Source organism: Mauremys mutica, chromosome 1 (genome assembly GCF_020497125.1).
Source record: "Mauremys mutica isolate MM-2020 ecotype Southern chromosome 1, ASM2049712v1, whole genome shotgun sequence".
NCBI lineage: Eukaryota > Metazoa > Chordata > Testudines > Geoemydidae > Mauremys > Mauremys mutica.
This window is the reverse complement of record NC_059072.1, coordinates 86,036,050-86,054,375: the sequence shown is the minus strand read 5'-3', so window position 1 is coordinate 86,054,375 and position 18,326 is coordinate 86,036,050. Positions and strand designations below refer to the sequence as shown.

Here is an 18,326-nt window from a genome sequence, read left to right as displayed (position 1 = left end):
CTTAGCAGCCGCTCCGTGCTTTTCCTCTTGGCCACTGCATTTCTCTTGCGGATCCTGCTTTCCTTCTCTCTCCACTCCTTCAATTCTTTACTCTCTCGAGCAGAGTGATGAAGAACAGTTTTCAGCATGTCCTCTTTGCTCTTTCGGGGATTTTTTCTCAAATTTTGAAGCCTCTGTGCTGTGGAACATCTGCTCAGTCCAGTAGTCAAGGTCACTGTAGAAACACAGAAATGACAACATTTAACACGGGCAGCATTGTATCCACTATCTCCAGACATGAATTGTTACACTGAGGGAGTTCTCACTTTAGCATTCTTTTCCCAAACGCATAACACAACAGAAGCCACGAAATGGTGAGTGAGGGGTGCTTATAGAGGGAGAAGTGGGGCTTGAGTGATAGAGGGGAGCTGGTTGCTTCGGGTAATCTGGAGTGCTAGAGGGGTTGAGTGAAGATGCAGCTGCAGGGGTGATCTTATCTCCCTCTCTCTTCACTAAAGAGTCTCCCAACATTTTTCACAGGAGTTAATCCTGGAAGATGTCTCCCTTCTGCGAGTCACTAGGGAACAGCGGGAGGCTCTTTTAGAGCAATGTGGATTCCGCCCGGGACCCTACGCGGCTTGCCTGTGTTCAGAAATGGTCCCCCCACCACTGGCAGCACAGTGGCGCGGACGCGTCACCGTCACTGGGACAAGGGACACAGTGGCTCTGCCTATAAACCTGCGCAGGCATATTGCCCACGCTCTGGATGAAACTTTTGCTGAGATAACTGAAGCAGATTACCGCGACGTGACAGACCACATCAACGGGCTATTCCACATCTAGAGGCTGGCATGCATGCAGCCATAACCCCCCTTCCTCTCCAGAAACATTTCCACCCAGAAAATAAAAGCCGCTTACCGTTAACCCGCTCCTCTGCTTGTCCTTCTGCAACTGCTGGCTGCTGCGATTGGGTACTTTCCTCCTGGCTTGAGAAGAGCTCCTGGCTGCATGCCCACTCTGGGGTGTCTTCCCCCATCCCAGTAGCTTCACTCGCGGTTTCCTCCCCCCCCCCACCCCGCCGCCGCCTCCGCCTCCTGTCCCCCAGCCTGCTCAGAAGTGTCCATCGTTATCCTGGGATTGGCAGTGGGGTCACCCCCAAGTATCTCGTCCATCTCCCTGTAAAAACGGCAGGTCATGGGGGCAGCTCCGGATCGGCGATTCCCCTCGCGGGCTTTGTAATAGGCACTCCGCAGCTCTTTAACTTTCACCCTGCATTGTAGTGCGTCCCGATCATGGCCCCTATCCAGCATGGCCCTTGATATCTGCTCAAAGATATCGTAATTCCTACGGCCGGAGCGCAGCTGTGCCTGCACAGATTCCTCCCCCCAAACACTGATGAGGTCCATCAGCTCGCCATTGCTCCATGCTGGGGCTCGTTTGCCACGTGGAGGCATGGTCACCTGGAAAGATTAACTGATTGCACTCCACACACACCTGGCTGCAGCAAACAGGAAGGAGATTTTTAAAATTCCCGGGGCATTTAAAGGGCGGGTCACCTGAGGCAAGAGCAGTAGAGTGCAAACTGATGAGCAGAGTGGCTGAACAGGAATTCTGGGATAACTCCTTATTCCCTGGAGGACACTTAAAGCGCTGGTGAGTGTCCACACCTGCTGAGCAGCGCTGGATCACCAGCGCTGCACTCCTTATACCCCTGCCGGGATGGGTTTTCAGCCAGCGCTGCAACCAGGGAGTTGCAGCGCTGGTTGTGCCCTGCAAGTGTGGACGGGGTGTAATTGCAGCGCTGGAAAGCCTCCACCAGCGCTGCAACTTGTAAGTGTAGCCAAGAGATGCTGATTTATAAATTCCTGGTGGATACCAACTGCACCCTTGTTTCAGACCTCATTAAGGGACTATGAGGAAACACCTCCAAACTCCCTCTTTGTGCTCAGGAAAACCAATATCCAAGTTTTCTGGGGAATATATCTATCCTGTCATGCATGAACTGAATACTCAAATTCTGCTGCTAGTGAGAAAAAATGAGTTTAAGTGACCAAAGATTTCAGAAAGGCAGGTTAAGTGTGCCACTAAAGTTGATTATGGAATATGTCAACAAGGGGAGATTGCTGATCTTTCATAAAAATCTGCACTTCTCTTATTTGAAAGACTCAAGATAGCACTTCACATTTTAAACCTCTCTCACTTCAACAAGGAGGAGGAGTTGCTGTCATCACAAAGTAAAAAAAAAAAAAAAACCTCAAGAATTCATGGAATGACCCTTACACCAAAGCTCATTACTATAAAAGCTTCATGGAGGACTACACATCAGTGTTCAGGCATTTTCTTGGAAACAAAAATCTGGCAACATATGAAACAGTAAAGCAAAGAATGTGTGTGTGTGAACAGTCCTCTATTTTTCTGCCTGACACCATCTATAATTGCAATATTACTACTCAAACTAAATATATAAAAGTCTCTGACTGCTTCCTCAAAGTTCATTTTTAGATACCTCTCCTGCTTGTTCTGGCACTGCTTTACAGAACTGCAAGTCTTCAGTACAATCTGAAACATATCTCAAACATGCCAGAAGCTCTGCAGCACCAGAGATGTTAGTTGACACTTCAAGTCAATTGCTGATTTGTCACTTTTCCTAAAGTTTGAAAGTAGTTGGGCTGTTGGATATACTCAGCCATATCATTACTATGACATAAAATTATTATTTGAATAAAGTACACTTTCACTTTAAGAGCCTGCTTCAGGCCCAACAACTTTGGAAACCAAGTCTATTGCTTAGAGAAGAATAAGATTTTCTGCAATGATATATGCCTTACATTGTTGGGTGACACATGCAAGACATCTGAAGGGCATTTGTCTGACATTTCCTGATGGAGCAATTAAATCTTATTGATTTCTCCTTGGGTTTATCTTTCAGTGACAGATATTTGGTTTCTGAATATCACCAACACTTCAAAGACTACACATTCTTGGCAGCCAGTACTTCAGATCTGACCACAAGCTATGGTTTCAAGTCAACTAGTGAGAAACCATATGTAGTATTTCTACGTTTTCTTTTTGCCTTCTGAACCATCATTGGAATAACCTATCACTGTCTTTTTCACAAAAGATTCGTCTTCACAAAAGGACTCCTCTTTCCATGTCATCCCACAGCCAGAACTAATCTCCAACACAGACTGAACAACAAAAGCAACATGGTTGGGTAAGGCTTAGAACTGCCTTGGGGTATCATGAACAATCACAAACACTGTGTCTGGTGTTCCTAATGACACATTTTGTCATAGTCTGTGTGCATAGGTACTTCATGGTGTACATGTTTAATGGGAAGTGTACTGTTCTGCATAAAGTCCAGCACAGAGTTACATGTTTAACATGATTTTAGCAGCAGAATTTTCATATTTATACACATATTCACATCCAGGTCAAGTCTACACTGAATCATTGGCAAGGGTTCTCATTTTACAACAGTAAGTTGATCTAAAAAGAATATACTACTACATAGTGTACATTATAAATCCTTTTACATTTTTGTGTATGTAATTTCAGTTTTTGCATGCCTTCATGAACCCACCACACAAAGTCTGGGAAATCCTGATATAGGGACTTTCATTTGAGAATCATAATATGTTTAAGAGTAACCCAACTTCTTGAAAAATCTTTCCGGTTTTGCCTTACGTAACATTTCCTAACAATCTACAGCATTACCTCCAAGGATATTCAAAGGCTAGGCTGGAAAGAATTTAAAGGGTGACAATGGTGTTACCTCATTTTAGAAGTTTTGAAACCAAGTCACAAAAAGGTTAAGCAACTTGACCAAGATCATGTTTTTTTTACATATAGCTTAATTCCACCGACACATCTTTTATCTCGCTAAAAGTACCTGGGGTATTTGCGCAGTATCAGCAGACGAAGGCGGTCTTTAGCCTCCTCAATATTAAGTGGTGGCCTTTGTGAAAGAGAGAAGTCCTGGTCTAGTCTACTACAAAGATTTTGGAGTTTCATTAGGAGCCCCGCCTTGTCTTGTTTTCCAACAGAAATCCAATGTACTCCTCCTGGGAAGCAATCTAAGTAAGATGGTGCAAAGTTAAAATTCATATTTTTAGTTGAGATGTATTTTCTATGAGTGACAAATACAAGCAAAATTATGTCAATAAATTACTTTATATATAGCTAAGATGGGAATAAATTTTAGACTCTGATAAGCAGCTGTCAAACTAGATGAACATATTTTGACATGTGAATAAAATACTTCCATAATTCTAAATCCAAATACATTTATACATCACCCAAGTAAGAGTGAACTGCTTATGTCCTTATTTAAAATACTATCCAGGATGGAAAGTTACTCTGGGGACCTTTTTCCATGAATTACAGCAATATCCAATGATCCTAGAGTATCAGATGATGATCAGAGGTACAAATACTGGATGAGATTTTTTAGAAATGCTCAAATCATTTAGAAGCCTGAATCCTATTTACCTGCAATGGGACTTAGGCTCTATAATAATTTATGAAAATTTGGTATGCGCATAAAGAATGGGCATCTGTACCTTCCAAGAGATGGTGATCCCGTAGTGCTTCTGCTGTTAAAACAGACTTCCCACAACCTGCCATTCCATAAACAGTAACCCAACCTGGTTCACTTCTTAAGTTGTACAGTTTCTGTTGAATTGCTTTTATCAGCTTTGGACGAGTAACAAATACAACTGGTCTTTGTGGTACTCCACCTTCACAGAGGACTGTCCTCACTGAAATGTAAAAAAAAAAACAGAAACAGAAATAATTTCTAAGTGATTTTTTCCCAGCTCTTTAAAAAAAAAAAACCCCAAAACACAGAAAAAACCACCACACACACACACACAGAGAAAATAAATCAACCCCAAACTCCCCCCCCCCCGCCCCATCATAAAAAGTACTGGATCACCAGTTGCTGAAATCCACTGCTTGTCCCCAGAACAGGTGGAGAGGTTACAAAACAGGCATCAGCTTCTTCTCTCACACTGCTCTGCCAATGACTACATTTCTATTGTGAGCTAGAGGACTGGTCCCTTGGGGTAAAGAGTGACACACCCTCCGTGACACATTTTTAGACTTAGACAATCAATAAAGCTGCAGTAAGGCTGATGACACATTTGATCAAATGCAATATGAATGCTTGTGCCACTAACAACTGCTCAGAAACCACCACCTCATTTCACATCAGTCACAGAACACAAGTACTGCAGACAAGATGTTTATGTCAATTTAGGAATGCATTTAGGATAATTTGAAGTCTATAATTAAAAGAAACCCTCTTATGGTAGATAAGAAATTTGAACCAATTTTTTTGTATGGCCCAAGTATAAAATAAACATAAAAGAAAGTTTTGTGGGTGGGAAATAAGCTTCCAAGCAGAATGAGATTTTCAGAGTTTGACTTCCACACTCAGATTCAGCGTCTCTAAAATATGCTGACAGGAAAGGTCTTCCTCCTGACTACCACTTCACAGTCAAGTATTTGGATTTAAATGGAAATGTGGGACATGTAGGCCTTCATTTAAATAATAACCAACAGAACATTTCTTAAAATAAAGTTACTGGACATGAAACTGCACCAATTTAACACAAAATCACTCTCTCCCCACCCCATATGCCAGATGAAATATGAAAACATTGGCTAGTGCCATACCAGATCAAACTGTCTCAGGAAGCAGTACTTGAAGCAATATAGTTACTCATTTTATAGTAATTAAACTAGGATTTTTCATAGATTCATAGACTGGAAGGGACCTTGAGAGGTCATCGAGTCCAGTTCCCTGCCCTCATGGCAGGACCAAATACTGTCTAGACCATCCCTAATAGACATTTATCTAACCTACTCTTAAATATCTCCAGAGATGGAGATTCCACAACCTCCCTAGGCAATTTATTCCAGTGTTTAACCACCCTCACAGTTAGGAACTTTTTCCTAATGTCCAACCTAAACCTCCCTTGCTGCAGTTTAAGCCCATTGCTTCTTGTTCTATCCTTAGAGGCTAAGGTGAACAAGTTCTCTCCCTCCTCCTGATGGCACCCTTTTAGATACCTGAAAACTGCTATCATGTCCCCTCTCAGTCTTCTCTTTTCCAAACTAAACAAACCCAATTAATAATTGGAGATATACCAATCTCCTAGAACTGGAAGAGACCTTGAAAGGTCATTGAGTCCAGCCCCCTGCCTTCACTAGCAGGACTAAGTACTGATTTTTGCCCAGATCCCTAAGTGGCCCCCTCAAGGATTGATCTTGCAACCCTGGGTTTAGCAGGCCAATGCTCAAACCACTGAGCTAATTCTTTCAGCCTTCCTTCATAGGTTATGTTCTCAAGACCTTTAATCATTCTTGTTGCTCTTCTCTGGACCCTCTCCAATTTCTCCACGTCTTTCTTGAAATGCGGTGCCCAGAACTGAACACAATACTCCAGTTGAGTACTCTACTCTAAGGCGCAGAGTAGAGCGGAGGAATGACTTCTCATGTCTTGCTCACAACACATCTGTTAATGCATCCCAGAATCATGTTTGCTTTTTTTGCAACAGCATCACACTGTTGACTCATATTTAGCTTGTGGTCGACTATAACTCCTAGATCCCTTTTTGCCGTACTCCTTCCTAGACATTCTCTTCCCATTCTGTATGTGTGAAACTGATTTTTCCTTCCTAAGTGGAGCACTTTGCATTTGTCTTTATTAAACTTCATCCTGTTTACCTCAGACCATTTCTCCAATTTGTCCAAATCATTTTGAATTATGACCCTGTCCTCCAAAGCAGTTGCAATCCCTCCCAGTTTGGTATCATCTGCAAACTTAATAAGCGTACTTTCTATGCCAATATCTAAGTCGATGATGAAGATATTGAACAGAGCCAGTCCCAAAACAGACCCCTGCGGAACCCCACTTGTTATACCTTTCCAGCAGGATTGGGAACCATTAATAACTACTACTCTTTATCTTCAAGAATAGAGAATGCAAGCATTATACTGACCATACGAAGTAACTCCATCCATAGACTTATTTCCATTACAAGAGGAGATAATAGGGATCGCATCCTGAAGAAGAGCAGCAAGGTCTTTGTACCCTTCATGAAGCAGTGCATTATAGAAGGATATGTATGAATAATTATCTTTTGCAAGAATAATTTTTATTAGCATAGCAGCTCGTTCTTTCTGTGTAGTCTAACAGAAACAAACAAAAAAATAATAATTTGTTATATACAATCACAAAAATTGGGAGATCTATTAGGTCATCTAGTTCCAACACCTGGCTAGTTAAGGACTGTGCTTCTTATTGCCAGGAACACTAGCTGCTATTACAGGTCAGATAATGGACCTGCATTAAGACTTTAATTCAGCAAGATATTCAAACACACACCTAACTTTAAGGTATGTAAATAGTCCCACATAAAGTTTAGGTACCTTGCTGAATCATGGCCTAAGACAGAGGTGGGCAAACTATGGCCCACGGGCCACATCCAGCAAGCGGGACCATCCTGCCTGGCCCCCAAGCTCCTGGCCCGGGAGGCTAGCCCTGGCCCTTCCCCCACTTTTCCCCCTCCCCTGCAGCCTCAGCTCGCTCCCCTGCCAGCGTAATGATCTGGACGGCAGAGTTGTGAGCTCCTGGGGCAGCGTAGCTGCAGAGCCCGGCCTGACCCGGTCTCTGTGCTGTGTGGTGGTGGCAGCAGTGTGGCCTGGCTCCAGCCGCGCTGCCAGCCACCAGTGCTCCAGGCAACGCGGTAAGGGGGCAAGGGGGTTCGATAAAGGGCAGGGGATTTCGGGGTGGTGGTGTGGATAGGGGTCAGGGAGGTTGGGGGGAAACAGGGGTTGGGCATTCAGGAAGGAGGTGGGGGTTGGATGGGGCAGCAGGGGGCAGTCAGGGGACAGGAAGAAGGGTTGGATGGGGCAGGGATCCTGGGGGGGGGTCGTCAGGTATGAGAGGAGGGGTTGGATGGGGCAGCAAGGGTCCGGGTGCGGTCAGAGGACAGGGAGTGGGGGTGTGTGGATGGGGTAGGGGTCCCAGGGGGGCAGTCAGGGAACAGGGGGGTTGGATGGGGCAGGAAGGGGGCAGATAGGAGGTGGGAGCCAGGCCATGACCTCCTCCCCTAACCGGGCCTCCATACAATTTACAAAACCTGATGCGGCCCTCAGGCCAAAAAGTTTGCCCATCCCTGGCCTAAGATGTCAGAAAACTATTCAAACGAGTATTCTAAAACATGTTGAGCAGTCTGAAATAGGAAAGTGATTAAGAAGATTTGCATTTTACCTGTGCTTTTACTTTCTCCTCCTCCTGTAATGTTAGTACTTCATCAGCAATCATATGATCCATTATGTAAGAGGTCTTGATGTCTCTTACCAATGCTTCATGATTCAGAAGCAAATGATTTCGAGATTTCACATCCATTTTTCTTCAGTGGAGAAAAAGTTTGCACAGGAACATGAGCTAGTCAAGACATTAAGAAACTAATCAATTTTAAAATATATTTCCTTTTATAGAATGTAACTTAAGAAAAGTAGCAACAGTATTCCCAACATTAACTCCAGTTGAAATATAGCTGATCTTCAGTTAGTTTCATGTTATGAATTATTTCTTACTAGAAAGTACACAAGCAACCAACATTTCAGCCTACTACTGGTGTTTCTTGAGAACACTATATAAAGATTTTCATATTATCCTCTCTCCAAAATGCTCAGATGCTTATGTCCAGATGGGTTGATGACTGTAACGGATTAAGAAAACACAGGGAAAATCCCACTTCCTGCTTCTGTCCATTCCCACCCAACTCCTACCTAACTTCTAATTTACCCCCACTCCATTTCCCCATCAATCCTGTCTCCTGCTCCTATACTCCCCATTCTCTTCCAATGCCTGCCTCTTACACACACCCTGCTCCTACTGATGCCCCTCAACCTCCTATTTAACCCTTCTGGCTTCTGCTCCAACTCCTCCACCCACCATTGCATCTGAGTCAGGCTGCTTCCTCTTCCACTCCATGCTGGCTGTGTGCCAGCAAAAGGCATCTTCTCTCCCATGCTCTCAGTCTCCCTGTTCTCAGTTCCTGTGCCTGGTACCACAGCAGAAGGAGAAATTGCTAACAAAGTCTTATTCAGCTCTTGCAAACCCAGAATAGAGCATGCTCAATAGGTGCTCTATAGGGATGGTGCATGAGCAGTAGAGTTGCAGACACGAGTTGTGTGGGGATGGAGTATGCTCGGTGCAGATGGAATCTTCTGAGAATTTAGCTGCCAAATTCTACCAAGCCTCTCCTAAGCATGTACAAACTGAGACTTTTCAAAGACTTATAATTTGGACAAATTTTCACAGCAAAGGCAAAAGGCACAACCCTGACAGCAGGGCAGGACAAGTCCCCCCACTGCCCCAGTCAAAATACAAGTCCATTCTCCAAAGCATGGAGGTGTTTGAGCTTCTTAACAAACAACATACTTTCCCTAATCTCATTCTCAGGAACCAAAACATCAGCCTTAGGCAGACCCCCAGTATGGAAAATTTCAGCCCAAACGTTTGGCAAAGTTAAAGCGCCCAAAACAAAAGATTCTCCCAGGAATAGAGAGTTAAAGAAACCCCTGCGCCCAAATGGATCCTCACTGCAGGATCAAGGTATAAGTTACCCTAAAGTGGGAGAGATGAGGACGAAGGCAAAGATCAAATTAATCAGTTGAGAGAATGCATTATATTAATGCTGTCTGTCCCCAATCTCTTCCCAGGGAGAGGAGAAAGTGCTCCCTGCTTCTCTGGGGGCAAATAGACCCGAAGATCCACTTAGCTGCTCATAGCCCCCACCCTTCTTCAGCTCACCCTCCCTCAGGATCCTTGCCCCAGGGACTGTTTCCCCCTCAGCTGCTCCTCTCACACTCACTGCCCCCTCCCTCAGGCCACAGCCCTATGGCCTCCCCTCTTATTTTATGGAGACTGACTCCCCATCCCACACCATTAGCCCCCCAATCTCCAACACCCCACCACCACAAGGTACCCTATGCTCCCCCACCACTACTGGGTACCCCGCCCTCCCTAAATGGCACTCCTGGCCAAGGCACCCCAGGACTTCCCCATAAAAGCTTCTATTATCCCCATGCCTCTGTAGGGTGGGCACAGCAATGAGGACAAGGGGTGTATACTGAGGCTGCCTCAGTGGAAAGCACAGACCACTGGCTGCACAGAGGTGGGGGGGGGTCACCCTGAAGCCCCTCCTCCCCCCAGGACACAGACTCAGTGGTGAGGCTGCACCAGACTCTGACACAGCGCAAGGGCCAGGCCTTGCCCCATAAACACACTGGGGCCTTGACCCTCTGCGCTAGGCACACTGTGATAGTGAGCTAGAGGGACAGAGTCTTGCAAGCTCACCCAGCCCAGCCCTGTCCCCAGCGGTGGCTCCAGACACCAGTACTCCAAGTGCATGCCTGGGGTGGCAAGCCACGGGTGCCCTGCCGGTCCCTGCAAGGGCGGCTGTCAGGCATGCCACCGAATCCGCAGGACCAGGGACCTCCTGCAGGCAAGTCGCCGAAGGCAGCCTTCCTGCCATGCTTGGGGCAGCAAAAAAGTTAGAGCTGCCCCTGCCTGTCCCCCCATCTCCAAGGCACTGATTTACATCTCTCCTGGCTGCTTCTGACGTGCCTGCTTGAGCAGGGCCATCCTTAGGATTTATGATGCCCTACGCAGTATTATTAAATCGGTGCCCCTATGCCAGACTTGCTCTTAGCAACACAAACATAAGCTTACAGTACTGGAAAACTTGTCACATGCCCTTTATTAAAACCAGTTTAAACAAGTTAAGTACTCTATAACACTGATGGACCATACTTGCACTAAAGAAGTAGTGCTATAGAAAAAATTCTGATTTATTGACAGAATGATGCAAATAATATAATTTTTTTAATTTGTCAACATTTTATTGGAAATTTCTATGAAGAGGTATTGAAACAAGGATTTGTTTTTAATTAAAAGCAATATTTCCGGCTTTTTTGGCTGCAAAACAAGTAATAACATCAACATATGACAAAGACAAAGTGATGTCTTGTTTAACTGCAAGAATAGCAAGACCAGTCAAGCGTTCCTGAGTCATTGCAGAGCAGAGATAGTTTTTAAATGAGCGTTAGATTTGAGAAACTCCGTTTTCCTGATGCTTCTGTTACAGGAATTGTCAGTAGAATACGAATGGCAATGTTGACATATATCCTAATGTGTACAAGTTTGCTGGTATGAATAAACGGTACAATGTCCATCACCGACTTTGCATGTGGCAACACTGATGACAATGTACTCAATTCTTCGTACAATTCAAGTCTATTTCAAGCCAGTGGGAGCCGCGATCAGCTGGACCTGCAGATGGGGCAGGTAAACACACTGGCCCGGCCCGCCAGGGGCTTTCCCTACACAAGCGGTGACCCCTGTTTGAGAAACCCTTATTTAAATCAAAACTATCACCATGTTTCAGGAGACTCTCTAGGCTCTTGCACTTTGTCATTAGCAGCTCTTGTTTTCCTATTTCATAGAATTTAGTTATGTCATACAAAAATCCAAACTCCTCATGGTGTGCTTGTAAGGCATTAAACCTTTCGTCAATGGCAGATATTGCTTTATCCATCACAACATTAAAAAAATTCAACCTCAAATTTCTTTTCTGGATCTTCTAATGGGCTCATCTGCTCCTTCATATTCCGCTTGCCATTTTTTCCTCAAAACTTGTCACATTCAGACCTGGAAATTTTGGTTCTACACTGAGTGCCTCTGCAAACTCTCTTGCTGCAAGCTGTGCTTCTCTGAATCCATTTTGTCTGTATATCACTAAAAAGTCTCGTGTGTTGTTTAGTAAGGTAAGTGTTGAATCAAGCTGCATCACTAGACTCTGCATTATTTTGCTTACACTTGAGATTTTAACAAGAATGTCATACCAGATTATGACAGATATTAGAAACTTGAAGCTGGATATTTTAGAGGCCAATGACTGTGCTTCACTTTTAGCTTTTGGATCTCTAGCTTGTTCCAAAATAGCAACCAGTGCTTCATAAACCTCCTCAGACTGATATCTCAACATTTTTACACTTTCTATTCTGCTTTCTCAGCATGTCTCAGATAGAGGCTTAACGGTAACACCACTGACACGTGCTTTGAATATTTGCCATTGTTGAGCGGAAGCTGAAAAGAGCTTGTAAATGCATTGTAGCAAACCAAAAAAAAAGAAATACCTTCTACAGAAGACTTGACCATATCACACGAAATCAAATTAAGGCTGTGGCATGCACTCGGAACAAAAAAGGCACATGCATTTTCTGCCAGGAATCTAGCTTGCACACCGGAAATGCATCCTCTCATATTGGTGCCATTATCATAGCCTTGTCCTCTAATGTTCATTACAGACAATCCCATTTGTTTTAGTTCAGGGGTAGGCAACCTATGGCACGTGTGCCAAAGGCGGCACGCAAGCAGATTCTCAGTGGCACTGACACTGCCCAGGTCCTGGCCAGTGGCGTAGTCAGGTGGAGGGAAGACGGGGGGGGAAAAAAAGGCACCACCCACTGCAGCGCTTTTACTGACGGGGCAGCGCTCCGGGTTTTTGGCAGCACCTTGGCGGCGGGACCTTCACTTACTCTGCAGGTCTTTGGCAGCCCTGAAGCTTCATTGCCGAAATGCTGCTGGAGCGAGTGAAGGTCCCGCCGCTGAAGACCCGGAGCGCTGCCCTGTCAGTAAAAGCACCGCAGTGAGTGGTACCTTTTTTTTTCCGCTCCCAGGTAAGTAAAATTAAAAAGGCGCCACTTCTGCTCGGTGGGGGAGCGGCCACTGCTCTGCTCTCCCCCTAGCTACGCTACTGGTGCAGGGGGCTCTGCATTTTAATTTATTTTAAATGAAGCTTCTTAAAAACATTTTAAAAACCTTCTTTACTTTATATACAACAATAGTTTAGCTCTATATTACAGACTTATAGAAAGAGACCTTCTAAAAACTTTAAATTTATGACCAGCATGCGAAACCTTAAATTAAGGGAATAAATAAGACTCGACACAGCACTTCTGGAAGGTTGCCGACTCCTGTTTTAGTTCATCAAGGAGAGCTTGAAGAAGTCCTAAACCTGTAGTGTCTTCTACTTCTAAAAATGTGATAAATGATTCCTTAACTGTAATCTGTGCTGAATCACTAATGTCGACAAATCTCACTACTAACGATGTCTGTTCTTGATGACTTATGTCTAGAGTGCAACCTAGAATTACAGCAAAATATTTTGCCAAGAAACCAATGAAACAATTTTGTCTCTCACTTTATCACTCATTAGAATGATCAGTTCATTTTGAATACTTGACCAAACAGTGGTCATGTATTTCATTTTCAGTTACTTTTCGGAGATGTTCATTCATCACTGTGTCAAATTTTCCCAGCAGTTGTACAAGGCCCTCAAAATTGCCATTTTTGGGCTGGTATAATTTCTGAACACTTCCTCTAAAAGCAAGGTTTTTGTTGATATTCAAGAACACACCACCAATGCTGTTTCTCTGACTCTAGCAATCTTTGATTTTGGGCATCAAGAGTTGTCTGATTTTTTTTACCTTACATTCAGCTCAGACCATTTGTGCATACTTTCAATGTGGTGTTGTGCCTTTTCATGTTGCGGTAATGTGTGACTAAGATTTTGCCAATCATTAATACCCACGGTTGCTATGTTAAAATAGCACCTGTTGAAAATCTTTCACGGGAAACAAAATACAGCATCCCTGCATGTAGAATACACAAGTCACCGTCTGTTGACAATTTCAAAGTTAGAAAGTCTTTTGTAGTAATTGTTTCCTGTGAATTTCCTACCTCTAATGTCTTTAGTATATTCAGGACCTTCTATTCTCATGGGGCCTCTCTCAAGTATAATGGTGCGTAATTCATTGTTTAAAGATTCCAGCCATGCGCCAATGTCATCCATATCCCATGCCATTACACAGTTTCAACTGTTGTGATTTCATTTTGTGTCTGCATCTGTTTCAAATGATTGTTCTGTGTTTTGTTGAGTTTTTGAGCTTTGTCTGCATAAACATTTTCTTTGGCAGTTCTTTGATTTTCTTTGATGATCTTGATCAACTTCGTTGTTTTCATGACATACAAACTTAAGTATAGAACCCTTCTGTGCTTGTATAGCTAATTCTATTTCATCTTTCCGTTTTAGTTTTTTTTTTTTTGTGTGTGACATGGAAAGTTGTTTTCAATACGACATTGTAACTTATAAGGATGTTTTTTAAAGAAATAACTGTTTAAATTATTGTCAGATTATCAGAAATATTATTTAAAATAACTAATATAGGATAGTCGTGAGTCTGTGACCTTGAGCTAGTGTAGAGACACTCCACCCTGACTGAGACACAATGATGAATGAACATCTCTGAAAAGTAACTGAAAATGAAATACATGACCACTGTTTGGTCAAGTATTCAAAATGAACTGATCATTCTAATTAGTGGTAAAGTGAGAGACAAAATTATTTCATTGGTTTCTTTGGCAAAATATTTTGCTGTAATGTTAGGTTGCAATCTGGACATAAGTCATCAAGAACAGATGTCGTTAGTAGTGAGATTTGTCGACATTAGTGATTCAGCACAGATTACAGTTAAGGAATCATTTATCACATTTTTAGAAGTAGAGTTGGAAACCCATGTCATTTTTCAAAGTCACTTTTTAGTTTTAAATGCGTAGTGGGCGTCAGTTAATGTTAGATACAACTCTATCTCAACCTTATACTCTAAATAGAACAATGGCAATTATCCAGTTTAAGAAGCTGGGTTTCCAAGCAGCGGGAAAATAGGACCCTAATTTTATTCCTAGGTGAAAGCACAAAGTGACCAAAATGAAGTCAGCACAGAATCAGCTCATCTGGATTAAGGTAGGACAGAAATGTTACAGAAGTCCTATCCACTAAAATTAGTGCAGCATAAACAGAGCCAAACTAATTTCTTTTTCCAACCTAATGTGCCCTTGTTACAGAAGGACCCTCTCCAGGTTTTGTCTCTCATCCTTTCTGATAAACAATGTCAATTATGACATTGAACTTCAATCACCAGTTCATTTTACATAGATAACTGAGTTATCAGGTGATGATAACTTCTGATCACTTGCAATCTTGACTGGATATCAGAGTACTGTGCTAGCAGCACGACTGCTTGAAGAGCCACTCTTTTCCATAAAGAGCTTATTGAGAAAAAAAATATTATTTGAGATATTTCTGTGTTGCACCCACACCGCTAAGCTCTGCCTGTTCATATGTCTGATCTTAAAATTGTCCAGTCTTTAAATTGTGCCTTATTTTTGTTTGGAAAGACATTAGCAATAGCAGCACATTTTGGGCACTGCCAGAAATACATGATAAATCACTGCCTCTAGCGTTCCATCAAAAACCTGACACTTTTTATGGAACTAGCATGATCTGCTGCACAGATTCTTCACAAGGAAGTGTCCCTTGCCTTTTTAATTCATGTTAACCATGTATTTACTTTATGAAAGTTGGACAAAACGTTGCGAAAACTTAAGACCTCCGGGTTGGCAAAAATTATACTGTCTCACTGAAAAAAAAGAAAGAAAGAGAGTCTTAGTATGACATATGGTCATTATATACACTAGTAAGGAGATAAGCATATTACAGTTGTTGGAGGGCTCTATTTAGCAGTAACAGGGCTATAGGAAAGCCTATCAACATTTTAACCAAACTTGTCATAAATAATTGTCAACAACTTGCTTTTCTGGTTTTGGCTAAGATTGATTTTTTTTTTTTTTAATATTGAAATTGGATTCAGGATTGTTAGCAAGCATTTTTGGCAAACGAAGTTGTTAAATAACAATTGAACATGACTTTGATAAAAGGTATTTAAAATGGCACCAAGACTCTGGCAAAAAAGGGAAAACCGGTCTATTCTGATCCCTGCGCAAAACAAAATGTTGAAAAAAAAAATGCTCAAAGCTGATCAATGGCAACACAGTACTGCTTTCATGCTTGGCTCATCCCCGGCCTGCTGGTCCAACAGCTGCAGTAGAGGAGGAGATAGGTGGAAAGCCGCAGGACCCTAAAATCCACCTCTTGGGGTGCAGAGTGGCAACAGCAACCCCTCAGGTCAGGTCACACCACTGGGCACCGCCATCGGCACCACAGACAATGGTGAAGTGCGGCATCTCGGGAATGCAGGACCTACGGCAGCTCTTCCTGCCCCGGGCATCTCCCTCTGGATTGGATGGATTGCTGCCAGGCCACCACGCCCACTGGGCGAGAGACGTGCTCCACAGCCCAGCCAGTTGTGTGCATTCCAATCCAGCCCATGCGGACACTTGGAGCAAAGGCGCTCAGGCTGGTTGCCGAGAAAGTGAGTCACTTTCACTTTCTTGGCATGCAGCCAGCCCGAGCAGCTCCTGCACTACACCCATCCCTGCATGGGGCGAGGGTGGGGGGGAGTGGGGAGAAAAAACACACATTATGATGGGAAGCAAAAGGATACCACCCAGCCCACCTCATGACGGTGAAGAGAAAGTGACACACACGGGTGAGTTCCCCCACCCCTTCCGAGAGACCTCAGCAATCAGTACCCTCCCTCAGAATGCACTGTCATGCTGGTGTCCTGTCCCATCGGTGGTGCCCCAAATTTAGTAGTGGCCTACACAGCAGCGTATGCTACATATGCCTAAGGATGGCCCTGTGCTTGAGACGGCTGCTGGGGAGGGACATGTGATTCCTCTCATGGCTTTCCTTTGCTTCCCAGTCAGAATCTATTATTCTGCAGGAAAACGAAGAAATCTGCCCACGCTCAGTGGCACAGAATTCCCCCAGGAGTATTATATGGAGTTTCTTAAGCCTTCCTCTGAAACATTTGGTTCTGGACACTATCAGAGACAGCAGTACTGAAGTAAATTAATCACTGGTCTACTAAGGTCTGGCAGGGGGCGCCTGTAGCAACAGAATTTGCATTAACACAAGGTACCACCCTTTGGTTTTCAATATTACATAAGTGTGTTTAAAAAAAAATCATGAAATCTCTTAAATCAAAGTTTGGGCCTAAACTATTTATTTTAAATTAAAGAGTAATATTAAATAATAATTTAATTTAATTAAGTAAATAGTAATATATGTTCTAAGTCTCCCCAAGGAGATAGATCTCCTTTCAAATACTTAGATCTCCCTATTATGCCAGCTTTTAGGGAAGGAATCAGGCATGTACTAAACAGAATACACAACTGTCCAATAAAGACAAAACAGTTCCTATTTATTCTCATGTATAATAAATACACTGAAGTAATACAAAAACCCAACCAGCATTTTCTTGCAAGTGATTACCACCACAAGGATTAATTACATACACCATGAAGCAGAACTCCAACTAAAATAAAACTCAGACTGAAAAAAATATCCAGGCAAGAAAAACTGTCTCCAAAATATAAAGAGAATTCAAATGCATATCCAGACACGCACTAACGAGTCATGCGAGATAATTTACAAAGACGACAACAGCAGCTATGTAATCTCCATATACCAGATCAGCGGGACCACTTCAGCTTCAAAGGTGCCTATCAATAGCACCCTCCAGGCCCAAAAGCCCAAAGGCGACTTCCCAGGCACAGTTCGGCAAAACCACCCCCGCCGCCCCCAGCCCAGCACGTGCCAGGTGCCCCTACCTCGTCGAACTCCAGGGGCGCTTGGCCGCGGCAGAAGCTTCGCCCCGTTGGCTTCGGCAACGGAGCGGGTCTGACGCCTCCTACAGGCAAGTCGTGGAAATACGAAACTTAACGCGGCCGCACAACTTTCCCCGGGGGGTCGCTCCCCTCCGCCGGCCCCGCGCCTCACAGGTCCCTGGGCGCCCGGCGGGTGTCACACGGGGTCCCTGGCCGCCACGCTAAGGCACCAACGGAAAAATGAAGCTCGTCGGCTCACTTCACTCCCCCCCGCCCGCTCGCCCGCCCGCCCCATAAACACTCGCAGCCCGAGCGGCAGCAAGTGGGGGAGGCCGCGGGGAGGCAGAGGCCGCTGCACCCTCGCAGCCCACCCCGCCCGTGCCCCTCCCCAGTCCCGGGGCAGTTGCGGGCGCGCGGTTACCTGGCCGGCAGCCCCTGCGGCGCGCGGAGCAGGGTCTCGGGGAGGCCGGCGCCGGCTCAAAACAACAGGTTCGGACGCCGGACGGGGCAGGGGCAGGGGCGGGCACGGCGCCGCCGCCAGCCCGGGGAGAGGCGCCCCGGAACCAGCGGCCACTTCCTCGTTCCGAGGGGCTGGGAGACCGGGGCTGAAGAACAGCCCGCAGCCCGGCAGGCGCCTCCCAGTCCCCAGCAATGGGCGGCCGCGGCACAAAGCAACAGACTCCACCCCCAT

At 44.5% G+C, this 18,326-nt stretch overlaps 1 protein-coding gene across 1 annotated transcript in view; it reads right to left on the bottom strand.

The window, feature by feature from the left end:
* APAF1 (apoptotic peptidase activating factor 1) overlaps positions 1-18,309 on the bottom strand; it is a 101,898-nt gene extending 83,589 nt beyond the window's left edge. Inside the window, exons 1-5 of the mRNA XM_044981728.1 lie at positions 18,057-18,309; positions 8,261-8,437; positions 6,987-7,176; positions 4,542-4,739; positions 3,872-4,055 (exon numbers count right to left, since the gene is read on the bottom strand). Of these exons, the coding sequence (XP_044837663.1) occupies positions 3,872-4,055; positions 4,542-4,739; positions 6,987-7,176; positions 8,261-8,398 (710 nt within the window). The 5' untranslated portion in view covers positions 8,399-8,437; positions 18,057-18,309. The remainder of the gene's footprint in view (positions 1-3,871; positions 4,056-4,541; positions 4,740-6,986; positions 7,177-8,260; positions 8,438-18,056) is intronic.
* Positions 18,310-18,326: the final 17 nt, after the last annotated feature.